Source organism: Diceros bicornis, chromosome 14 (genome assembly GCF_020826845.1).
Source record: "Diceros bicornis minor isolate mBicDic1 chromosome 14, mDicBic1.mat.cur, whole genome shotgun sequence".
Classification (NCBI taxonomy): domain Eukaryota; kingdom Metazoa; phylum Chordata; class Mammalia; order Perissodactyla; family Rhinocerotidae; genus Diceros; species Diceros bicornis.
The window spans coordinates 46,933,640-46,960,983 of record NC_080753.1 but is presented as its reverse complement, the minus strand read 5'-3'; the positions used below and the strand labels follow the sequence as shown (position 1 = coordinate 46,960,983).

General features: G+C 34.5%; 1 protein-coding gene across 5 annotated transcripts in view; it reads left to right on the top strand.

Moving 5' to 3' along the window:
• CDKAL1 (CDK5 regulatory subunit associated protein 1 like 1) overlaps positions 1 to 27,344 on the top strand; it is a 639,139-nt gene that overhangs the window by 263,092 nt on the left and 348,703 nt on the right. For all 5 annotated transcript variants that reach the window (XM_058555174.1, XM_058555173.1, XM_058555170.1 and 2 more), the window contains exon 9: positions 5,979 to 6,082. In XM_058555174.1, the coding sequence (XP_058411157.1) occupies positions 5,979 to 6,082 (104 nt within the window). The remainder of the gene's footprint in view (positions 1 to 5,978; positions 6,083 to 27,344) is intronic.

Sequence of the window (27,344 nt, the reverse complement as noted above, 5' to 3'; positions counted from 1 at the left end):
ATTTCTTGGCCTGTGGCCATATAAGAACCTGTGAAAAGATTAGTAGATGTGGGTGCTAGCTTTATCCTTCTATCACAACAGTCTAGGTCTGTTCAGGATTTTGCATCTTCCTTGCAGTTTAACAGCCGTCTCTTTTTGGTTTTGGCTTTCAACAGTCAACCTTCAAAGATCTTTTGTTTTGTGACAGTTGAAGAAATTGGCTCAGTGTTCTCTTAGACAATTATTTAATAGTTTACAGGTAACTGAAACTACCTACTAAAGGTTTCTATGATGAACCCCTTTATTTTATTGGAGGCTTGTCATGTCGAAATGATTGGTCATTATAATTCCTGGTGATTGAGAAAATTGTTTTTAAACCAAATAACATCAAAAAGCTCATTCTTTCTTTTCTGATTTTGTACTACTATTTTTCCTTTGCATTATAACAAATCTCTCTTGTTTTTAAACATAAGACATAGCAGATTTAATGCTTAGGGTAGTGGTAGTATAACATGCTTAAAGAAATACACTCCATAGAAATTTTCACTTTATTGAAATAATATGAAGTGTTATTTTGATAACTGCAGATAAGGATGAACCCATCTTATACAATAAAGAGTTTAGAACTTCAAAAACATATCACATCAACAACTCTGATTAACCCCAGGGAGCAGTTTAGTGAAGAATATTTTGAATTCTTAATGTAATATTTATACTTACTGGCATATTTTGATTATTATAAATGTTTCCAAATATCACCTTGTTTTATTTAAACGTTTTAGTACATTTTCATGAGTGAGTTTCCGTAGGGGATACATTTCCACCTTTATTCAGTGAGCCAGTAGGAAAATATGATTTGGTTTCCACAGTTGATTTAAGCTAACATATCAGGAACACATCTGTTCCATAAAGTTAGGTGCACCTGGAACATGATAATGTATAATTATTTTCTTACAGAATTGTTTAGAATGGTCACATTAAACAACCAGTGGCCAGGACTTACTGATCACTTACTAGGTACAGACACTATTCTAAGTACTTTACATCTGTTAATTCATGTATGTTATAAATGTTTAAAATGCATATTTCCCATCCCTTCTCCTTTTGTCTTCTTTCCCCTTTTCCAGGTTGGTGTCCTTTAAGGCAGTTATTTTTAAGAAACAGCCCAAGTCAGAAATAGTAGTAGCTTCTATTGAGACTGTCTACTTAATTTATGGAGCCCTCCACTGGAAATACAAGAGAGAAGAGAAGGGAGTCAGGAGATGTAAGTAGTATCAGGAGGTGGAGAGAGCAGATACCCTGGAAGGGTGCTGTTTTAACTTGAGTGAATCCCAGTCTTAAGGGGGGATCACAGGCAAGTGAATGGTGGGGCCTGCTGCATAGAGCAGATCTTGGAGCCACTTTTGAGGAGAAGGGCAGAGAGAGCGATCAGCTTTGAGAACCTGAGCAGTAGAATTTAAAAAGACAGGCAAGTCAAAGGAGGTGACACATTTTGCCACAGAGCCAGCAGAAGAATAAAAAACAGAATGTGTAACAACAAGGATGAAATAACTTGTTTGGGCCAATGGGTGAAAAAGAAGTCTAGCCTTAGATTTCCAAAGAATAAAAGAGAGGAACACAGGCTTTAAACAAATAGCTTCATATACAGGATGATGAGTACTGGCTATATCTTTGCATATATATGCTATATTATGTTATATCTGATGTCGTATGGTTGCCTATCTTACTATTTGCATGTGTATGTAGCTAGGATGTTTGACATACATTTATTCTGGGGAAGCAGATTGGTATGGAAACAACATGAAGTTTGAAATTTCGCAGGCTTAAATTTGAATCTCAGTTGTTACAAATCTTGAGCAAGCTACTTTTCTGACTCTCTCCGCCACCATCCAGTTTTAGTGAGGTATAGTTGACATATAACATTGTGTAAGTTTAAGGTACATAACATAATAATGTGATATATGTATATATTGTGAAATGCTTGCTTACCACGATAAGTTTAGTTAACATCCATCACTTTAAATAGTTACAGAGTTTTTCTTGTGATGAGAACTTTTAATGCCCTCAAGGTTAATCCATGCTGTCGCAAATGGCAGGATTTTCTTCTTTTTTTGTGGCTAATATTCCATTGTATATATGTCTACCACATTTTCTTCATCTATTCATCTGTTGAAGAACACGTAGGTTGTTTCCATGTCTTGGCTATCACAAATAGTGCTGCAATGAAAATTGAGGGTGCAGATATCTCTTCAAGATAGTGATTTTGTCTCCTTTAGATATATACTCAGAAGTAGAATTGTTGGACCATATGGTAGTTCTACTTTTAATTTTTTGAGGAACCTAGATGCTGTTTTCCAATTTACATTCCCACCAGCAGTGCCCAAGGGTTCCCTTTTCTCCACATCCTCACCAACACTTCTTATCTCTTGTCTTTTTAATGGTAGCCCTTCTAACAGGTGTGGGGTGATATCTCCTTGTGGTTTTGATTTGCATTTCCTTGATTAGTGATGTTGAGCACCTTTTCATGTATCTGTTGGCCATTTGAATGTCTTTGGAAAAATGTCTATTCACATTCTTTGGCCATTTTTTTAATTGGAGTGTTTGTTATTTGCTATTATATGAGTTCCTTATATATTTTGGATATTAACCTCTTATCACATATCATGATTCTCTTATTATGGAATAATAATCAAATATTATGAGTCATTTATATTTTGAATTAGATATGTGGTTTGCAAATATTTTCTCCCATTTTGTAGGTTACCTTTTCATTTTGTTGATTGTTTCTTTTGCAGAGCAGAAGCTTTTTAGTTTTATGTAGTCCTATTTGTTTAATTTTGCTTTTGTTGCTTGCGCTTTAGGTGTCATATCCAAAAAATCATTGCCAAGACCCATGTCAAAGAGCTTTTTTCCTATATTTTCTTCTAGGAGTTTTATGGGTTTTTGGTCTTACATTTAGGTCTTTAATCCATTTTGAGTTAATTGTTGTGAGTGGGATAAGATTGTGGTCTGGTTTCATTCTTTTGTATGTGAATATCCAATTTTCCCAGCACTGTTTACGAATAGACTATCTTTTCTGCATTTAATATTCTTGGCTCCTTTGTCACATACTAGTTCACTGTGTATGCCTGGGTTTACTTCTGGGCTCTTGGTTCTCTTCCATTGTTCTTTTTGTCTGTTTTTATGCCAGTACCATACTGTTTTGATTACTATATATTTGTAATATAATTTGAAATCAGGAAGTGTGATGCTTCCAGCTTTGTTCTTCTTTCTCAGAATTGCTTTGGCTATTTGGAGTCTTTTGTTGTTCCAAACGAATTATAGGATTTTTTTTTTCTATTTCTGTAAAAAATGCCATTGGAACCTTGATAGGGACTTCATTGAATCTGTAGATGGCTTTGGGTAGTATGGACATTTTGGCAATGTTAAATCTTCCAATCCATGAGCATGGAATATCTGTTCATTTATTTGGATCTTCATCAATTTCTTTCAATTTCAAAATTATAGTTTTCAGTGTATAGATCTTTCATCTCCTTGGTTAAATTTATTCCTAAATATTTTATTGTTTTTCATGCTATTGTAAATGGGATCGTTTTCTTTATTTCTTTTTCAGAAATATTGTTGTTAGTGTATAGAAATGCTACTGATTTTTATATGTTGATTTTGTATCCTATAACTTCAATGAATTTGTAGGTTAGGTTTAACGGTTTTTTGGTGGAGTCTTTAAGATTTTCTATATATAATATCATGTCATCTGCAGAGATAATTTTACTTTTTTCTCTGTGATTCAGATGCCTTTTATTTCTTTCTCTTGCCTAATTACTGTAGCTAGAACTTAGAATACTATGTTTAATAGGAGTGATAAGAGTGGACATCCTTGTCTTGTTCCTCATCTTAGAGGAACAGCTTTGAACCTTTTACCATGAATATGATGTTAGCTGTGGGCTTGTTATATATGGTGTTCATTATGTTGAGGTACATTTCTTGAAACCCAGTTTGTTGAAAGTTTTTGTCAAGAATGGATGTTGAATTTTGTGAAATGGTTTTTCTGCATCTATTGAGATGATCATATGATTTTTATCCTTCCTCTTGTTAATGTGATGTATCACATTGATTGATTTGTGTATGTTGAACCATCCTTGTTTCCCAGGGATGAATCCCATTTAATCATGGTGTATGATCCTCCTAATGTGCTATTCAATTTGGTTTGCTAGTATTTTGTTGAGAATTTTTGCATCTATATTCATGAGAGATATTGGCCTATAGTTTTCTTTTCTTGTAGTGCCCTTCTCTGGCTTTAACATCAAAGTAACTAGCCTTGTAAAATGAGTTTGACAGTATTCCCTCTTCTTCTGTTTTTTGGAAGAATTTGAGAAGGATTGACGTTAATTTTTCTTTAAATGTTTGATAAAATTCGCCAGTGAAACCGTCTGGGCCTGGGCTTTTCTTTGTTTGATTACCAATTCAGTCTCCTTACTCATTATTGATCTGTTCAGATTTACTATTTATTCATGATTTAGTCTTGGTAGGTTGTGTGTTTCTAGGAATTTATTTCTTCTAGGTTGTCCACTTTGTTCGCATGTATTTGTTTGTAGTAGTATCTTATTATTCTTTATATTTCTGTGGTATCAGTTGTATTATCTGACTTTTTTGAAGTAGATTCTTCATCTGTAAGATGAGAATAGTAACACCCAACTCTAGAATGGTAAGTGAGATAATGTGTGTAAAACATCTAGAAAAGTGTCTGTTGCTCAATAAGGGCTAAGGAGAGGCCAAAAAAACAGTTTTCTCTTCCCCCTTGTTATGGGACGAAGGGAAGTTAAAAAGAGAAGACACAACAACCGGGAGACTAGAACCTCTGTTCATAAGAGAAAGGCTAGAATTTGTGTTTTATTTTTAAAAAATGTAATGGTTTAGGAAGAAGAGAGTGTTGATTGTTTATGTGGTTGGTTAAACAGTAAACATTGTTGCAAAATGTATGTGTTACTTTACTTAAGAGTTCTGTGCAAAAATTATCAGAAATTAAGCTTTGTATATTTGACTGCTGAGAACAGTGATTCACTTGTATTTTAAAGTCATATATTAAAAATATTAACATTGGCCAGGTTAAGTTTTTTCGGTTTGAAATTTTAAAGCATTTGTGTAATGATGGTCTTTTAAAACTTTGCGACTCATTATAGCAGTTGAATCACTGAAGAGATGTTCGTTTTTGTTTTGTTCCATGTTGCTGAGCCTTATCTTTTTGGTATAGGACTATTTTATTATGTTGTAACTGTTTCTTTTATAATAAGACAAGAGTAGAACCAACATTTTAGTTTTAAAAATTCTTTATCATGTCTAAAGACTATTGGGAAATAATTCTATTTTTCAATTTTTCAAAACTAATGTTGTCATTCTGCTTCTTTGCTTTGACTAATATAATCCTAGAGAGTATTCATTGTAGTTGTTTTAATATTTTTTTCTGATTTCAAGGAATGAAAAATATTTTCTGAAAATTTTTAAGGGTGTATTTTCTTATGAGTATGCTATGTTGCCTATTTATTCTTATATCATTAGTTAAAAGTTAAATGAATATGCTTTATCATTTCTGAATATAGTTTATATAAGCGATACTAAGATTTTAGTTTGATGATGGCCAAAGAAATGTCAGTAGTTTAAAAAAAAAGTGGATCTTGAATTTGTTTTGATTAGTTAATTATTGTAAGCATTTATAAACTTTCTTCCTCATGGACATGTGCATTTGAATATAATATTATGTGATTTGTACAACCATATTTGAATAGTTGAATCCTAAAAGAATTGCAAATTTCTGTGCCTGGTGGAATTAAAATAAATATGAAGTATGGTAGATATTTATTTTTTATATCTCATATAAATTGGCAGATGTTACTAAAATTGCACTTTGGTGTATCTTTTGGGTTTGGTTTTTTTTTTCCCCCATGTTAAGTGTGCACTGTCTTTAACAATTTGAGCCTTATTTGTTGCTATCATTTTAACAGGTGTCTCAATGCTTGTACCTATTGCAAAACTAAACACGCCAGAGGAAATTTGGCCAGTTATCCAATTGATGAACTAGTAGATAGAGCCAAACAGTCTTTTCAAGGTAAGAGTTTCTAGAATTATGTGTGATTTTAGTTTTCTTAATGAATTATACTAATCTTCTAAGTAACATTTTACTTTAGATACATGCTTTTGTAGCTTTCTAAAGAGTTTATAAATATTTCAGCTTACCCAATAGAAGATGTTACCAGAGTCAATCAATCAGGTTATAATATTCACATTACTCTTCTTTTACCAGTCTTCCATCTTCTTATGACTTGAAGGTTAAGTGACATATTGTGAACTTTATCACCCATCTTTAGACTCCATGGAAAAGACAAATAAAAATGAAATCTGTCACCTGATGTATGTTAAGACTTTTGTGGACTGAGTGCAATACTTTTCAAGATTTCTACCTCTTTCTTTGGTAATTTTTGGGCCATTTAGCAAAGAGAGCTAATAAGGGTTTTCAGGAGTCTTGGAACGGGAAGATAGATTTTGCTATCAGCCAATAAAGATAGCTCTCCTTATCCACAGGACTGTTGGACTGGTAAAGAGTGGTACTAGTAGAGAGTCCTAATGAGAATAATCCTTTGCGTGGGTGGCCAGCTATTTCTGAATCATCACTTGCTGGAAAATGTGACTGTCTAGGTATCTCTCAGCATATAGTAAAGATTTATCTTTAACATGAGTCACGGTTGCGTTGACACATAACTGCTTTTACCATAAACTTCCTCTTTTGTCTTTGTTTATAATATGTGTATATAACACTGATGTGTTTTTATACCCACCATGAGATAATCTATTGTCTGTGAGTTAATAGTTGTTGGCAATGTACTTTTCCTTTTAGCAAGTAACTTGGAGTGCTACTTTCAGTACTTCACACCCTGAATCTTAGAAAGCATGAGTTCCAAACACATTTCTTTATTTAGTCTATGTAAAGCTTTTATCAACGAGAATTTTGAATGCTTTTTATAATAGAGAGAAAAATACCCTTGACTGATTTATTAGTAGCTCCCAACAATTTTTTTCTACTTTTATATTCTTAACTCAGTTCCCTCCTCTGTTTACATTCAGCTTGTATTGAATGAGAAATAAAAGGAAACTCGTTACCTCTTGCCGGTGTTCAGGTAATTATCTAATCTGAGGAAAAGTTTGGGTGGTTGTCTTTTCTACAACATGACTACTTTAAGGATTTTTCAGAAAGGGCATAAATTTGCACAGAGACCTAATCTATTTGAAAAATGATACATTTGCTAGCCTTGTTAATTGGTGTTTGTTTTTCCGTATATGTATCAGATAATGAGGATGTTAAAACTATATGATCTATCCACCAAACACTACAAATTGGCATACAAATTAGTTCCTTTGAGGTACTTTTTCAACATTACGCATTTCTAAGTGCAGCTACATATAACTTTAAAAAATTTTCTCATTTTACATGGAAAATTTATTTGAAAAATATAAAACCGTTAAATCACAATGTAGGAATGCAAGCCATCTTGGCTCCTTCGTATCTATCCTCACTTGTAACCTATACTAACAGTTTGATATGATTGCTTCATGACTTATTAAGGACACGTTTATGTATTATATGTGACTTGAAAAAAGAAAGGAATAAGCATAGTTTTTATAAATTCATTTTCTTATTATTCTAAAGATATGCAATTTAGCTCTCTGACTTATCTTTAGGAATGCACCTGTTAGACTTTAGTTATTAGGTAACTTTGTCATATCCAAGTGGGTTTGGCCAGTTAAGATGAGTGAGTCAAAGAATATATATCAGAGGTTAGCAGTGACTTAGTGGCTATTTATAGAGAAAGTATTAGAAGAGATTTATTTAGTATTACTTTCATAATCATCGGTAGGTATATATATGTGCCTTTTCTTCCCAATCATGGAGTATTTGCAATCTAAAGTTTTTCTGTTGTCTTGTTATCTGTATATTAGAGTTGAAATTGAATGCTAGTTTTTGGACTGGTGAGCTCATTTGATTGATATGTGGTGCTGTTACTTCCTAAAATATATTTCATGAAAAATGTCTCTATAGATAGAATCTATTTAGCATGGCAGTTACCTTTCATTTTCTTAACTTGAGAAAAGCAAATTCATGCTAAAGATGGCCTTTTAATCTCTTTCCACCATGGGAAATAGCAGTCTATAAGCTCACATTTTAAAGACATTGAGTTAGTCCCTTATCTTTTTTCTGCAAAAGGCATTTGAATTTTAAGAGTCTTATAGAATTCCTATGTTTGAGCTTTAAAATTGTTAAGAATAATTATGAAAGTAAATACAGTAGAAGAAATAACGTGTTTTCTTATTTCTGTGGCTTTTGCATATTTAGTTTTTTAATAATTCAAGTGTTAGGAGTATTCTTTGGGCCAGAACCCCTTAAATTCTGCATTATACCATTATTAAATTGTCTGTCCTATAATGAATAATAAACATTATGATTCTTTGAGAGGTTACTTTAAGATGAAAAGTCTAAATAAGCTGCCAACAAATTTTAGTACTATGTTTAAAGCCATTCTGTCAGTGGAAGTTAAATTTTTCACCCTGAAAATTACATATCCTTTCTTTCTTTTTTAACTTTTTTAATGACTGTGTGTCAGAAACACAAGGTGATTTTTTTTGGCTGAACCAATTGTAGAGTGGGAATTAGAACCCAGCCTGTCATCTGATACAGTAAGATCACAATTTCTTTCTGAATAGCATATTTATGAAACATTTTATATTCATAAAAATTTATTTCTTAGTAGTCTAATGAATGAAGAGACTAAGGGCTAACCCAAAGGCAAGGAAGCATTCAGAAGAGATTCTGAAATAATCATGAAATCATTCTAAATGTAAAATGGTTTCCCAAAGCACTAAAAACATGCTGACTATACGTTCAGCTGCCAAAAAATTGAGAAAGGGAGCTCATTAAGTTTTAAATGGAAAGCATTAAAGTCAAAATTATTCATTTATTTATTTATTTATTTATTTTGGTGAGGAAGACTAGCCCTGAGCTAACATCTGTTACCAATCCTCCTCTTTTTGCTGAGGAATATTGGCTCTTGGCTAACATCCGTGCCCATCTTCCTCTACTTTATATGTGGGATGCCTGCCACAGCACAGCTTGATAAGTGGTGCATAGGTCTGTGCCCAGGACCCAAACCTGCGAACCCCGGGCCTCGGAAGCAGAGCACGTGAACTTAACCACTACACCACTGGGCCAGCCCCTATATTTTTAAATAGAAACTTTAGTTTATCTTTTATTGTATAGATTTAATTGGTTTCCTAGCTTTGTTTTTCTTTTTCTCTCACTTAACCTAGTCTCCTTGACATTTTCATTGACTATTTTCAACTTCTCAATGTGTTCATTGCTTTTGTGGGCAGTTGTGCATATAAGATTTGCCAGGTAACTTCTGGGTATCTTCGCATTGTTCTGACAGTTGGGAAACCTTCCTTCTCACTTCCTCACCGCTGCTGAGATTTGGTTTTAAAAATTCCTAGGCATAACAGTGTTTGGGGCTGGGGTTTGACGTGGTTGCATTTTAGATATCTAGAAAAACATGTCAAGCAGTGACCAGGACTTTGTTGGGGCCAGAATGAATTTACAAGCTACTGTTTTCTAGGATATTTGTATTGATTTTTCTCTAGCAGCTAATCAATCAGTTTCAGTTGTATAAGTGATAGAGCAAACCTTTTTAAGTGTGCTGGGTGAGTGGTGTGGAAACAACACCTTTCACTGCTGTCTCTGGAATCAAAATGTAGAGATGATGGATGAGCTGTTTTTATAGCTATCGTGTGCCTTTCTAGATCTCATTTGTGTGTTGCTATTTTTTTTTTTCCTCATAAATCTGAAAAAAACTGCAAGATAAGTGGCATAAAATGCTTATGGAAAGGTAATTAAATTAATATGAAATATTCAAAGCAGGGAGAAAATTTCTTGATGCTTAGTGATTTCAGTATTAATGTTGGGATTTTAAAAAAGTGAATTTTATGTTATTTCGACACTTGCAAAGATACTGTCTTCTGTGTGTAAGATTAATTATGTATGCAACTGGAAAACATTGTTTCCTGCCCTTTTAGATTGGAAAGGATATGAGCAATATTTGATTTTCTGGTGTATAAACTTTATATTGTTGAGTTGTATGGTTTATATCAAGCCATATTTGACTGATCACCTTTAGTAATGATTACTATATATTGATTTTGATCTAAGATCAAAAAGAGACCAATAATTGCATTCTATTAATTTATATGGCAGTTATTTAAATGTCTCTTTTATTCCTTTATCTTTTCATTTGTGCTTGTTCAAATAAAATTGAGAAATCTATTTCTTCTATAGGATTAATAATGTTAATTTACATGTTTGTTATACATTGTCAGCTTCCAAAAAGGATTTTAGGCAGCTTACATTAAATGATTGTATGTAATAGACCACAAAAATAAAAGCTGTATAAAATGCTGTATTGTATTTAGAAAGAGGGAAGGTAGTTTTACCAACTGGTGAATCCTCGCTCTCCAGAAGAATAAGGAAATAGGATGATTCATATAATTTCATATGTGTGTAAAAGGAAGTATACAGTTTACAGTGAGAAATGTACATGTTTCTAGGCTGTAAAAGTAAGAAGAATTATTTTTATATATCCTTTCCTAAGAGACACTGAATAATATAATAGAAATGCCCTTAGCTGGTAATATATAGAAATTCAAGATATAGTCTCTACAGGGCCTTTTCTTCTCTTGATTCTTACAAAGCCCAATAATATAATACTAAAATGTAACTTTTAAAAGAAATTTTAATGGGAAATCTAAATAAATGTAATGTACATAATACATATAACTTGATAAGGGGACATGATGCCTAAAGAGATGTTTATTAGATATTCAATTTACATAAACTGAGTTTAATCACTGATTTCAGAGAATGTTAGTTAAGGCTATCCATGGCAAAGCAGGGTATAATTTACCTGGCCTTTGCCTATTCAGATCTCTGAGTTTCTAAGTCAGTGGTGTTCAAACTTTTCTTAGCAATAAAGGGGAACTTTCTTCAAAGGAAATTTGAAAAATAAAAGCAGAACTACCGTGATTGAACTAGAGGTGGGCCCTGTTTAATGAGCCCTTACCTCTGAAGCCTTTCCTCAGAACCTTTAGGATCCAGCCTGTATTGCCTGGTTTAGATTAGTATTTCTCTGGTGTATTCCTTAACATACCAATCCAGGGGTGGCAGCTGTTTTCTTAAAGGGCCAGATAATAAATATTTTAGGCTTTGTGGACCATAAGGTCTCTGTTGCAACTCTACATTTCTGCCCTTTTGGCATGAAAGCAGCCAGAGACACAACATAAATGAATGGATGTCGCTGTGTTCCAATAAAGCTGTATTTATAATAGGAGATATGGATGAAAGGGTTCAATGGTCAACTTTGAGGAAAGCTAACTTAAACAAATTAAATAAGACTCTTTATGGCAGAATTTCCTGTTGTCTCTAATATGCTAATAGGTATCATAAATCCAAAGAGAAGGATGTAGTCTTCAGGAACTAATGTTGATCTAGAATAGAGCAGTGTTCTCAATCTAGCTGTTCATTTTAGTCACTTGGCAATTTTATAAAACCAAAACCAAACTTATGTCTGTGTCCCATTCCTGACAATTGCATCACAGTTTCTGTGGATGAGGGGCCCTGCATTTTCTACAATGTAGGTGATTCTAATGTGTAGCCAGAGTTGAGAACTAGAATGGAGAACCATTAGTTGAGATAATTTTTTGGTTGAAGCCATAAAATGAACTGACCCTCTCAACCTCTATTTAGAGGGATTGTGAGGAGGAAACCCTGGTTGATTAGTAAAGAATGAGCCACGTTAGGGAGGCTGGAGCAGCAGCACAAGTGCCGGTTTGCTACACCACCCTGATAGTGGATGGTTTCAAAATCCAAGGGTGCTTATTTAAGTTAAAAAGCTCAATGATTTTTGTTACTCCCAAGGTATCACAAGAGGGTCAACTGGCATTTACTGAATTTTTACTGTGCTGTGTGGGAATTAAAAAGAGAAAAAACGTAGTCCTTCAAGGAGCTCTTCCTAGTTTAGAAGGACAGAGAGTAACAAGTTGGACTAATGAAAATTAAAGTACTCAGAATCGTGGCCCGGTGGCGTAGTGGTTAAATTCACATGCTCCGCTTCAGCAGCCCAGGGTTCGCGGGTTCGGATCCTGGGCGCGGACCTACGCACTGTTCATCAAGCCATGCTGAGGCTGCGTCCCACGTAGAGCAACTAGAAGGATGTACAAGTATGACATATCTCTTGCAGCTTTGGGGAGAAAAAAGGAGAAAGGGAGGAAGATTGGCAACAGATGTTAGCTCGGGGCCAATCTTCCTCAAAAAAAAAATAAAAAAAAATAAATAAAGTACTCAGAATCAGGAAGCAAGCCTTCAGATAAGAAAAATCATTGAGACTTTTACCTTAAATAAGCACCTTTGGGTTTTGAAAACTCCATTACCTCTCTAGGGTGGTATCAGAAAATTGACAACTTGTGTTGCCCCTCCACCTTCCCTAACTCCAGGCGTTCTCTACTAATCCGCCAGGGTTTCTCCTCAGAATCCCTTTCAATCAGAGTTCTTGTTAGCCACTGCCATTTGATTATGCTTCTTAGTATTCTAGATGAAATCTACTTGCCATTCTGAATCTTGAGGTTTACATGATGCTCGAGGTCTAGGAAAGAAACCAAACAGTGACTCTTTAACTAAAGTAACTGTTGAAACGATATAGTTGTTATTTTTCCATTCATTCAACAAATATTTATTGAGAATTTATTAGAATCAGTTCATGTTTCTGTTAATAGGCAGATGCTTTAGAAAAGTGGGAATAACAATACATTATTCTAATCAGCCTTTGATTACTTCTGCCAATAAGATAGGGAGGCCAGTGGGCAAGGTTTGCTGATAATTGAGCAAACTGCATATCCTTGCAGTGGGAAACAAGGATGCAGTCCCGAGGCTGTTTTACAGAATAACATTTGTTCATAATTCTCTGAGTTTTCATAGTTCAGAGTACATATAATCCAAAGTACAGAAAATTTGGAATTTCCGGGAATACCTTTTTATATCCATCCTTGGGAAAACTAGAGTGTAATCAATCCCCCACTGTTATTAGTGATTATTTTTTACTCTATTGTATTCTACAAAACAACTTGCAAATATGCAAGTAAGCATAAAAAATATATAAAATAATTAGAACCTGGCAAAACAGATGAGAATAGATAAGTCAGGATTTGGTATGGACTTGGAACATGGGAAGGTAGGCATAGTCACATATGCAGTTTCGACTCTGAACTTTTGAAAGCTTATTGTCTGTAAGGAAAAAAGCCCCCAGCTTGGCATTAGGTTTGGAAGAAAATTTTCACATGTGAATTCATATAGGGAGTCCTGAGAGATGTAGTAGGTCTCAACAGCATCCCTTTAATGCTCACATTCACATACTGTGTTTCTTAAAGTTGTGTATTTTGGCATTCCTTCTTAAAACTTGCAGCAGTGCCCTGAAAAGCATAATACTCTGAAATGATTTCTTGGAAGGCTAAGACAATGCATTTCAAGTATTTGTGACTCTAGTGATCTGGCCCCACTTCCGTAGCCATTGGGCACGACAGAGGAATCCTCCTTCAGAGGCTAATAGCTTAGGTCATTTTGTGAGATGATACATTGGAGTGCAGGAAGAAGATATTAGAATTTGTATTTACTTGTATTTTCTCATCCTTTAAAATTTTCTTTCTTTTGTATACGTTTTATGTTGTGCATAATATATTAGTACAATAGTGCATGAGTATAATTAATATATGTCTATGGGGATGCATTCTTAAATTTTTTAATTGATACAGGAAAGTGATTTTTCAAAATTTGGAGACTACTTATTTAGAGGAACAAATAGCCTGCCCATTTTCCACTATAAACCTAATTTTTTCAGCCAGGTATTTGGTTTCAGTAGGGCAGCAGAGTTCTTCGCTCTCTATCAAGGTCCTAAGGTGCCCACATTCTGTTTTGATTGAGTGCAAATTCATCTAGTTTTGATATCAGATAAGTAAATAATGAAGTTTATGCTCTTTGGAGGAAAACTAAAGTACTTTATGAAGACTCTTGCCATGCATCTCTGCTCAGAGTTAGAGAGACTCTTCATTCTTGGTACCACATGTTCTCCCTTTCCTTCCATCTGTGCTTTAGGTCATTGGAAGACTGAGCCAAGGGGGCACTGGGTCAGGCATATGTGACTGTGTATATGGGTTTAGTAGGTGCTTGATAAATGTTGAATGAGTGGCTAATCCTGAATTGATTATGCCTGATGAAGTTCCATATGCGATTTGAAACCTCTAATGAAAATATAACCTGGAAAAGCTATATTTCTAAAGTGAGCAAGAGATATTGCTTGGTTTCAGCAGCTCTTCAGGTGCAATTGAGTACTGTGTCTTATAACCCAGGCTTGATTTTATGACACCAGATATTTAGTAGTGGCTTTCCAAGATTTGCAACAGAGAAATAATTTACTTTTGGAATTATTTCCTAATAGTTAGTGGGTATCTATTATTTCACTAAATGGGTGTATCCACTTGGATCCACATTTGTAGTTATAAATAAACACATATTTATTTTGATATTTTTCTTTCACTAAACAGAATTCTACGAGCGATTTTTGGTGACAAGGGGACAAAAGTTAACTAAGGGTTTGCTTTCAGAGTTTGAACTGAGGCTGATCTGTCTCTGGGATGATTTTGGTGGACTTTAAAGGCTGCATGTTAGTTTTGGAAGGTTATTTAATGGAATTTTAGTAGCCCTGGAAAGATGTGAAAGTGATACTGCTACCTGGTGGTTTGTAAACCTGACCTTTGTGAGATGTTTTCTGGGCAAAAGTACTACTTTGTGATGCCAGCAGCTTTTGTTGATTCTGCAGAGTCTGCAGTTTTCTAAAACTGGCTGTCAATTCATTCCAGCTGAAAGTTATTAAATTTCTTCTCATGCTTGTCTGGATATTAAATTGCAGTAAACATACTTGCACAATGTCAGGTACGACGAGCACGATTTTCTGCATGGAAAAATAATGTTAGTGGGACCTTGGCTGTTCTGCAGAGGTTATAAATTTCTGTATTTCTTTTTATTTGTTACTCTCAGTTATATTTTTTTATTTCTCTTGGTGAGTTCCAACACATTTCTTATTATTTGTAATATAAGAAAGAAAAGTTTGATTTAGGTTGCTGACTTTAAAAAATATGCCTCTTAGTTCATCATTTCTGGTAAAGTCAACAAAGGAAGGATGAGAACCTGGAGGTAAGAGGATTTAACCAGTGAAAATACAATTGAGGAAGAAAGATCTGACGAAAGAACAAATTGCGTGAATAAGGGAAGGAATGAATGATTAGATGACCATACATTCCACGTAGATCTTTTGGATTGGTTGAATTTTAGTTAAGGAAGGTGAATGATGGTGAGATAGTAATCATCTATAAAGTGGGTCTTAAACTTTACTCTCTCTGAGAATAATCTGTGGACCTTTGGAGTATGTGTTTAAAATGCAAATATAGTCGTCGCTGAGTATTACAGGAGATTGGTTTCAGGGCAACTCCCCCCGAAGATACCAAAATCCGAGGATACTCAAGTCCCTTAGTGGGCCCTCAGTTTCGGCTGGTTCGGCATCCACCGAGAGGGAGGGCTGACTGTTTCTGGCCAGCTTCCCAGGTCTGTCATAAGCTCAGGAATTTGCATTTTCAGATGAATCACTCCAAATGATTGAGATGCAGGTGGTGTGAGGACCACTTCTAGAAACTTTTGTCTAGAGAATTTTCTTGATTAAATACACTGAGTCATTTGATCAGAATATTCAATGGCTGTAGAGAAAAGACATACCATTTATATATGGAAATAAGCTAAAAATCTGGGCCTATTTTTCCCACGTAATAAATGCAGTGTGTAGACCAGCTTCATTCTTCCCACACCAGGCCTTTCATCAAATTGTTTTGGGGAGTTTTAAAATACAGATTCCTAGGCTCCACCTCAAAAGATTCGGATTCTGTGAGCTAGGCTAAAGCCTGGGAATGTTTATTTTAAAAGCTCCACAAGTTTGAGAATCACTAGCCTAGATCGTTTTTTAGGTCTAGTTCTTTTTGATCTATAAGCTTGTATTGATTTTTCCCTCTTTTAAGTATCATTTTTTTGGTACAGTTTGAGTTGGGCATTTCAAAGCAGAATATCACACTGTTGTAATTAGAAGAACAAAAGGGCATTTAACTCCCTTCAACATGTTTTATAAAACACACATGCCTATTGTGGAACTAATTCTTCACTGTGTATCAACATGAAAGCTAATTTGTTTTTATAGGTATAGAAAGAATATGTAAATTTGTATAGTTTTGGAAAATATCTTTATTTCCTTGAAATAAGGTATACTTTTGTATATTTCCCTTTATTTGACAAGAATGAATTTAGAAAATGCTAAATCTCTGTTGTAATGGAAATCTACATTTCCACTAGCTTGGAAAGCACTTAATTTTGATACATTTGCATGATGGAGTGTTATGCAATTATGAATAATAATATGTACAAAGTTTATAATAATCTGGAAGATGTTGTTTCATAGTTTTGATTAAAAAACATGCTATAATCATATGTACTATACAATCACAATATTTTTAAAAAGCAGTAAGCAAAAAGAGTTAAGTACAGAAGAAAAGAAGAAATGAAGCCAAAATATTACTTTTGTTGGAAGGAGAAAGTATATTAAAAATTTTTCTGCTTTTAGTATTTTCTAAATTTCCTATAAGTACATATTCCTTTAGTTAGACTACATAAAGTAAACTTCATTTAATTGCATATTAAATTATCAGTTTTTCAGTATCACAAATTAAACCACGTATATTTGAAATAGAATCACTTTTTATTACTTGAATAAGATATGGGAAACAACAAATCTGGATAATCAGCTGTTCCTGTTTTCTTTACATATCATATGGATAAACTATTGAAAAATCCTCGTAGACTATTACTAGGTGGCCCTTATTAAATCACACTCCCCGTATTCATGCTTTGTATAGATAGACCCCTTCCACATTGACTGTCAGCCTCGCCATGTGTCCTGCTTTGGCCAGTGGGACATTAGACAGCATGATGCAAGCAGAGGTTTGATAAGCACCTGCACACTGGGACTTATTCTTGTGGAATGTTGCTTGGAGCCCTGAGCCACCTTCTAAAGAAGTCCGGCTACCCTACTGGCAATATATGGACAGAGAGACACATAGCCAGCTCACAGATATTCTGGCTTCCCAGCTGAGACTCCAGATGTGTAAATGAGGAAACCATGTTGAATGTTTCAGCCACCAAACTGGTCAAAAGAACTGCCCAGCTGAGCCTAGCCCAGATTGCAGAGTTGTGAGCAATAATAAATTGTTGGTTTAAGCCACTAACTTTTTCTGTAGTGTGTTATGCAGCAATAAGTATACTGTGTTAGATATTTTAAAAAATGTATTTTAATATTAAAATGTCATAATGCCTTTGTTATGTTTATAATAACTTTTAAAATTAGCCAAATATATCCAGGATTGTTTTCCATTAAACTAAGTATGGTGGTAATAATAGGATTATGGTTTAAACAAATTACTGGCATATCACCAGGAACTGTTAAGCATAGAGATGCTAAAAATCACAGAGTTTATAGTCCACAATCTAGTGAGCAAGCCATTAATTATATCACTGAATAATAAGAGCAGTGATTCAGATAAGCCTAAAGTACTAAGGCATTTTGGTTAAGAACAGAATAGGTTCAATTGTTTCCATAGTTTGTTAGCTCTGTAGCCTTAAGAAAACTGTTTATTCTTTCAGCCTCAGTTTTCCCATCTGAAAAATAGGGATAAAGCATACTTATTAGATAATTAGCATGAAAATTAAACAAGATTATGTAATGCTAAGTCTGTGATACTTGGAGAATACTTAATAAATGGTTGCTTATTATTATTATTGTTGTTCTTAGTAATATAATAAAAGGGCAAGAAGGAGGAAGAGGAACAGGAGAAAATAAGTCACTCACTACCTGAGAAAATGCTGTTGCCATTTTACTTTACTCCATTTTTTTCTTTCCAGCTCTATTCTGTGTGCTTGTACATCTGCTCACATTCTTTCTTTCGTATGCCTATGCCTGGGCTGCTTTTAAGAAGAAACACTGGACTGTAGATGTGCTTCTCACATTTTAAAATGCGTGCAGATCACCTGGAGATTTTGTTAACATGCGAATTTTGTTTCTGTAGGTCTTGAGTGGGGCCTGAGAATCTGCATTTTTAAAGTTCCCTGGTGATGCTGATAGTGCTGGTCCTTGGATCACACTGAGTAGAAACGGCCTATAGGATGATATGATTTCATGACCCTGCATATTTTGGTCTTAAATTTACTTTTCAGCCATCATCTCCCACCATTTTGCGCCACAGAATTTGTTTTTCAATCACACAGAATTTGTTCTTCGATCACACAGAATTTGTTCTTCAGACATCTAGGATAGTGCTACAGGTTTAGTTCAAGTGATTTATTTAAATGTTTTTATCCTCCACTTTACCTCCTCTGTATTAAGTACTGTTTGATTCTTACTTATCTTGATGTCAAAATTAATGTTCAGTAAGTGTTTTTGAATGCATACAAAAAATATTGCCCGTATGATTCTTATAACTGTAGACTGGAAACTTCATCTTTAGCCTTACCAGACGGAAGTAGTGAATGTTCTCAGAATAAACCTTCTAAATGTCTGGCTATGGATCTTGGAGTTTGAAGGAATAGTCAGCCAGTACCCTTGATTGGTAATGAGAGAAAGATGGATTGTTCACAGATGTGAGGTAATTTAGAGAGGATAATGTGGATTGAGCAGTTAATACTGTTTATTTTTGTGAATATTAATGTATACCCATACTATATTATATAAGCAAATAATGGCAAACTAGATAATATTTGAAACAAAGTGAATGCTTTACATGGGAAATGTTGAAGAAAAGTGGAATTAGGGAAGATAATATCTGTTTTCCTTAAAAAATTGGGTTGCCACATATTGTATACAAGTGAATTCATTTCTGTTTTTACATCTATGTTTGTTCACTCTGGTTACATCTGTGCTTTATTTTTCAGACTTGAAATAATTTATATACAATGGTCTGACCTTCATTTATAGTTGTACTGACTTGAAGGTGTAATTCACTATGTAATTAGTTTTAGTAAAAAAGGGGGGGGGGAGAAACTTGGCACTATGTTAAGTGGAGAATAAATTGAATAAAGATATTTAAAATAATTTCTCTAACTGTATTAGCCCATCATTTGAATATTTCCAGCATTATTATTTCTGCAACTAAATTTTCAGGTGGTAAATCCTTTTTGTAAATTCATAAATATTGCAACCACATGAAAAATATACCTCTCCCTGTAAATTTTGAAAGTCTGTAATGTTTTTGTTCAGAGTAACATTTTGCATTTTATTGTATATTTCTTGACTTAAAATGTTGACATTTAAAATAGCTAATTTTGAGTAAATATAAGAGAATGGTTGAGGTTTTTTTCTTGCATATTAGCCAAGCTTAGTGAGCAATTTAGTCTTAATTGTTATTACTATTATTTGTTTATTTAACACACATTTGTCAAGTACTTGTTAAGTGGAGGCTTTGTGATAGTGAAATGCTGTTTACATTTTACATTTTCTGTAGTGAATGCTGGAGCACTAGAAGAAGCAATTTGTAATTTTAAGTATGACTTGATAGCAAGTTATGAAACAAATATATTTATTTTCCTTCACTAAAATACAGAACTTGCTAAAATATAAGGTGCTACTTAAAGATGGCTGGCTTGTTCAGAATAATTTAAATAAGAGGAAAACTAAATGGAAACTTGGACCAAAGTATTTTAGGTAAGACAAGATATTTCTCAAATTGGATGTCAGCTAATTCTTGACATCCAATACGTATTCAGCCACCACATTGCTAATTATTCTTAAACATGGACTCCAGGCAGCAAAATTGCCATCTCTAAGTAAATAAAAATTTATTTTATATGCTGCATAGTATTTATTATATTCTACCACCAAAAAGCATAAAGTAGAACCTTTGCACATCACTAATTTTATTCCTTTTTTATTTTCATTCTTTTTTTTATTTGTGACAGTGATTTTTTTTTTTCAATGTATACGGGTATGATTATAAATATCATTCAGATATTATGCTGTTTTATGGGCACTTATTAATAAAATTATCTAAGAAGTAGATATCAAATAATTTTCTTTGTGCTTTTGCATCTACTTTTTAGTTTATCCTTGCATTTGCCTAGTGAATTATAGCTGCTGGTGCTCGTTGTCCCTGTTTTACTGAAGCACAGAGAGGTTACACTGCAAGTCTAAGTAAGAATATTAAAATAGAGATTTCCTGATTGATGGGCCAGTGCACTTTGCACTATAGCATGCTGCCCCTCAGGGAAAATGTTGTACTCAAATACTTCATATTACAAATGCATTGGTTGCTATAGTACAATTTAGTATATTATGATAACTGGTCAATCAGTTGAGATCAGTTTGAAAGAAGCCCTTAGTGGAATTGCAATCATAATGTTCTTGAATAGTGGCGCTGACGCATTTCACAGGTCTTCTGTTTCATTGGCCATTGCTGTTTCACAAGATCAGATACTTCTTAAAAACAACAGAATGCTGAAAATCAGATTCAAGCAATAATTTTAGGTTCTAGGAACCTTAATATACTAAAAGAAAATGTTTAATATGTGTATTAGTAAATAAGACTACATTTAAGTATGTTCATTAAGTAGTTCCTTAAGGTACATTTGAAACTTAACTCTGGGGCTGGCCCCGTGGTTTAGCGGTTAAGTGCTCGAGCTCCGCTACTGGTGGCCTGGATTCGGATCCTGGGCGCGCACCGACGCACCGCTGTTCCGGCCATGCTGAGGTGGCATCCCACATACAGCAACTAGAAGGATGTGCAGCTGTGATATGTAACTATCTACTGGGGCTTTGGGGAAAAAAAAAGAGATGGGTTGGCAATAGATGTTAGCTCAGAGCCAGTCTTCCTCAGCAAAAAGAGGAGGATTGGCATGGATGTTACCTCAGGGCTGATCTTCCTCTCACACACACACACACACACACACACACACACACACACACACAAAACAAAAAACTAACTGCTTAATTTGTAAAAATATCTATTCTTTTCAAGTTTGGAGATTAAAAATGTTTAAAATAAAATAAAACTGTATTTCATATTTTGGAAATGTACGTAACATGGATATAGTAATAATGTTAATGATGCAGAAAGGTTGGCTCTGCTACATGTACCTATTAACTTGAGGCTTGGCAGCCATGAAGATACTTAAAATCTCCAGTGTACCCATCGGAGTAGCTTGATTGCCTAAAATCTATGTTCTCCTCATGCCACAGACTTGCATTAAATGAACTGTGAATTTTAATTTGAAACGTGTTTGCAAACCAATTCCTATAAAAAAATGGATTTACAGCTTGGAAACTGGGTACTTCAGAAATGTTGAGTAAATCCAGTTCATCTTCAGTTGCCAGTTGCCTGTTTTTAATTTTAGGCAATTACATTTGTGACCAGCTCTTGTTTTCCTTTACTTTTTGAGAACCAGTGCTCCAAAGAAAGAAAAAATAAACCCACTTTTGTTCTTCGTTTATTTGCAAACCAAGTCAGACGCCCTTGATTAGCTCTCAGTTGGAGGATAATTTGAACCTTGACAGATTGAACCCAAACAGCAGGGTTTCTCTAGTCTGGCCAACAGATAGAAAAAATAAAATAAAAGCTAATTCCAGTTCACAAACCATACAACAGGAGTGAATAAATGTGCAACTGTTAATGAATAGCTGTTTCAAATATTTACAAAAGGCCCAAGAAAAAAGAAAAGATTAGCATCTTAGGCAGCTGTTCTAAGGGAAACCTATTAAAAATAAACATGATAAATGATGCTCGAGAGCTAATATATCTGTCAAATATCAAATACACTCAAAGAAAAAACACGGTTTCAGAAAAAAACTGTTAAGCTCTTTTGGGCATGGCTATCTTGTTTTGTGGTTTACACCAGAATTTTGTTCTTACTTTTTAAATTTATCTTTTCCAACCCCTCAAATATTCATATGGATATTATTCCATAGATTGTGAGATGATGGGTGAGTGAGTGCAATCATTTGACTTGTGTCCATTGTGATTAAATTGGTTAGAAACTTTAAAATTCACTTATATATCATGTGAATGAAGACATACTGTTAATTGTTATTTTATGGGATTGCAGATGATATAATGGTTTGAATATGACAGTAATAACATTTTAGCATCATGGCAATTGTGCTAGGAAATGCTACATAAAAATGGAAATTATTACTGAAGCAGTGAGGTGTTGGTTCCTAACACTGATTACAAGTACATTTACTCTTGCCTACATGTGCTCAACAGTGTTTCTACAGACCCATCCTAGTCTCTTCATGGAAATACCCTTTTTGCACTTAGCTAAAATTAAAGCAAACTGTATTTGCTGTGTATTAACGACATATAGCAGACTTTTGGCATTCAAGACTTACCGTTTGTATTTTAACTATTTCTTGACACCTTGAAAGTCTGTGGAAAGAAGCAATTTGAATTTTCTGAGGCTTGAATTTGTATTTGAATGGCTGTATTCTGAGGCTCAAGTGGAAGATCAAGTCATTTGTCTGAGGAGTGAGTTGAGCCAGCAGCTCCTTATTTATGTCTCAGTGTAACATAGAGTAAGTCCCTTGCAATTTTTTTTTGCGAGGAAGATTAGCCCTGAGTTAACAACTGCTGCCAATCCTCCTCTTTTTGCTGAGGAAGATTGGCCCTGGGCTAACATCTGTGCCCATCTTCCTGTACTTTATATGGGACACGGCCACAGCATGGCTTGAGAAATGCTGCATAGATCCGCTCCCAGGATCGAAACCCCACACTGAAGCAGAGAGTGTGAACTTAACCACTATGCCACCGAGCCAGCCCCCGCCTTGCAATTTTTTAGTTATAAATTACTACATCTTGTTTCTGTGTCCAAGATGTGACCTAAAGGAAAGCCAATTATTAGTAGTGTAACCTTTGTGAATTTGGAGATTTGTGGATGATAAGGAAATACTGTATTAATAATTGAAATTTGAAAAGTTTAATATTTTGATTTGAGGTCATTTCTAATTTGTAAAAATGTGATTCTCTACCAGGAGTGTGGATCATTTTGTGAACGTTCAAAAAACATGTTCATGGTTGAAGTGTATCTCATATATGGAGTGATGTCTGTGGTGCAGATATAAAGCAGTTTGGTCCTGATCTCACCTAGAAGTCAGTTAGATTAGGTATGTTGATGTATTAGTATGCCCTCTCTATGTTTTAGGCCATCACCACCCTCTTGTAGAGAAACTTTGCATTATTGGGGAGATCATAGTGAAGGCTGACAGAGAATCACGGTACTTCATGATCTGGCTCTAGCCTATTTCTTTCACTTCACATTCCATTCCTGTCCAGGGGTACACTTTGTTTCAGCAGTGTCTTTACTGATCCCCGTGCCCTATCCCCACCCAAACTGGCATGATTGAATGTTCTAGAATTACCTGTCACCTCGAATAGCCATTAATTCATTTCTGCCCATGAATGTAAAGGTTGGAAAATGGAAGGGAAATGACTAAAACATAAAGCTGATGTATAGAGGGGGCATGAATAAGTACTAAGAGGATGAGGAAGAAAGCTAGCCAAATTAGTCCTTTCTTTTGAGCCACATGTTGCTTCTGTATCATGTGAAGCAATGTGATGATAAACAATGTTATTCTCATATTGCTGTTGAAATCTTTGAAATAAAAACACACATATGATGGGAATTATATTATGACTTATACATGTAAGGAGGGCAGTATTAACACTTGATATTTTTAATGATGACTTTCCTATTTCTACTGTATTGAAAGGGTACTAAATATCACCCCCATTCTAAAAGTGGTTTTAATGAAATCTGAAAGGGTCTGTTCCTTATTTAGAAAATACTTTGGTTCGGATTCCATAGACAACACTAAATTTTCCTGCTGTTCTGCAGTTGTATTAGACCCTTAAGCTTAGACTCTCTTTGTACTTCATCATTGTAATTTACACACTGGGTTGGTACATTCTCTTCAAGACAGTTTGTCTTGTGCCTCCAGCTGCTCCCCAATAGCTATTGTGCTGAATAAGCACTTATTTCAGTATGTCCTTGATACAATTAATGCAGGCATCTGCAGAAGCGGCGGCGGCAGCAGCAGCTGCAGTGCCTTATGGAAGCCAACTTCTGCTTAGCATTGTGATAAAAGAAATAGTTTTGAGCTGGAAGCTAATGTTGGCTTATTTTTAGCATAAAAAGAGTTGCACCTGCCAGGGCTAGCAGAGGACTGAGGTTTGTTGATTACACGTTCTTGTTAGTGCCATTGTTATTGGTAAAATGGGGATGATGTCATCCTTATCAAACTGAATTGGCACTCTGTAGAGTGACAAATAATTTACCCTCTGCGGCTTTATCAGCATGGGCCGTGTGTTCGAAGTGACTAGAGTGCTGAGTTTTCACAGTTGAATGCTATGGAACTGCAGAGGTGTATGAAAATGAAAGGGATTGATACTTGTAATCAGTGCACATAGTAATGGCCAAGGTGTAATGAAACATAAGTGCACATTTAGGGTAATTATGCTGCTACCAGGTGGGGCCCTGGGGCTTTGCATGTATGGAAGCTGCTTGAGGTGGCGGGTGTGCAGTGAGGAATCCTGCAGCACCATCTGGTAGATTCTCATTTTCTCATTAATTCTTCTGTCCCCTAAGTCTAGGCTACATTGACTTTGAACAGCACTTCATCTGTTCAGTATCTCATCTCATTTTGGTTGGGAGTTGCTTTCAACAGTGGTATTGATATGATGTAATTCACAGTCCCAGCTATGTGAAAGATATTAAAACAAATCATCTAGTTGATTTTCTTTTTGAGTAAAGCAAACTGTCATTAGTAACGTCCACATGACCCTCTGATTCTAAATGATTTACCACTTTTGTAGTTAGTTTTAATAAAATACTTAGAATGGCTGTTTAAATTGTCCAAATGTACCTTGTCCACCAAAGTAATGTATAAATAAAAGTATAATGTATATCTAAAAGAGTAAATAGTTACAAAAGTGGATTTTCTTTTGTCATTTTTGGAAATTGTATGTTTTACTTCTATAGGCTGATGTAGTTTTTGCCTCAAACATAACAAAACCTATTTTTCAGTCAAGCTTAAAAATAAGAAATTATGATGGTTAAACAACAATATGAATATGCTTAATGCCACTAAGCCGTACACTTAAGAATGGTTAAAATGGTTTAAAAAATATAAGAAAATGGTATTTGAAGTTCTATATTGTGAGGGAAGTAAAATGCTTTAAACTTACTAAATTTTTTATGGATATTTTCACATAATATTAAAAGTAATATATTTAAGGCACCTAGCATAATGTTCATAGGTAGTTCACATATGGTTGCTTTCTTTATTAATATGAATGTTAATATCATGAAACATTTTAATGGAATCTATAGTATATATTCATGTAACACAATAAAGTGGCATCTGATGGCCGACTTTTTTATACTATATATTTTATAATAGAGTTCTGTGTATCAGAATAATTTGTGCAATCTTCTGGAGTCTGTGGTTGCATTTAACTGACATGAGATTAGTGATTTCACAATCTCTTTAATAAATACAAACATAATTTTTGTACTGTCTAAGTGGTGCTTTAAGAGCTTTCTATAAATAATAGAAATACCCTATTAAAATTTTCCACCCAGAGAATTCCCATGCATTTTGTCATTTCATTTCCATGAATTTTCCTAAAATGGAAAATAAGAGAAAAACATGTTATCTTCTTCCAAAAACTACATGAATACTCCCAGTGATGTCTCTGTGGCCAGTATTTGTCAGCGTAGTGGCACAGAGGCTTGGAGAGCTTTTCTGTCGATGACAGTGCTGCCATCTGAATGTCCCTTTAGTAGTTCCCAACCTGGTGTCCAGATACTTCCAGCTCCATCAAAAGAGAGAGTTATAAACAATATAGTACTTTAAATGCCTAACTCGTTTTTTAGGCCATATTTACCATGAATAAGCCTCCCAAAAGATTAATAAAATGTATCTCATTTCCCCCTCCTTCCTATTTATATAAATTCATTTAAGGCAGCAAATGAGAAGAGGTTGAAAACTCCTTCTAAGTTATCTCTTGGGAAATTACTTGATTATTGCTCAATATGTAGTGTGGTGGTAGACAGAAAGTGTATCAGCAGTACTTTATTTTTCCTCTAAAGTTTGCTCATTTGTGTTTCTTAGCATTTAAATATCAGGATTTTTTTCTCATACATTCGACAGACATTAGCTAGATCACCTATTTACCAGGATGTGAGCTTAGCAAAAGCCTGGGCAGTGAGGTCAAACTATTTGAATCCTGTCTTGGCCACCAGCCAGCTATGTGACTTTGTGCAAGTAATTTAACCTCTCCAAACCTCAGTCTTCTTATCTATAATAAAAATTTTTTACCTTGCCTAAATTGTGAGAATTCATGATAATGTATTCCTAGCACAGGGCCTGTGCGTAGGCACTCAGTAGATGGTTACTGCTGTAATGATTCTTTTTTACAAACAAATATGATTAAGAACCATGCTCTAACATTTAGATTGTCTTCGCAGAAATCACTTCACAGGAAAACAGAAGAATAAGTCATTATCTTATATTTATTAGTACTGCATATTCCTCAAAGGTAAGGATGAATTTATATCCACACAGTTCCAAGGTACTTAATAGACACATGCCAACGGAAGGGCATTAATCAGTCAAGAGAAATACCTATAGATCTCTCTCATGATGATATTTTTAAATGCATAAAATAAAATACATAGCATTAAAAGCAAATTTTATTGAGGTATTATCAATGTATGAAAAGAACAGTTTTGTGCTATAGTAATATGTGTGCTTCTTTATTAAGACATTAAATAAGCAGATGAAGCTGTGTGTCTAATAATTATCATAATTTCAGAATATCTGGAATAACTGTAATATGATATAAAAATATCTATAATTTCTTGTAGAGTTGTAGACAAAAATCACAGGTACTGCAGATACCCATAACTTGTTGCCTACCTTCATAATTGTAGAAATGCTAGATTTTGGCAAGAGATTAGTGAAAACAAAGTTGTCAATTTTTTTCTCATCCAACTTCAGGCATTCTTCCCCACACCCCTCAATTCTGTCCATGAATACCTTCAGGGTTTCTGTACCCAAGACAGTACTCCCTGTTGGAGTGTAGGTAAC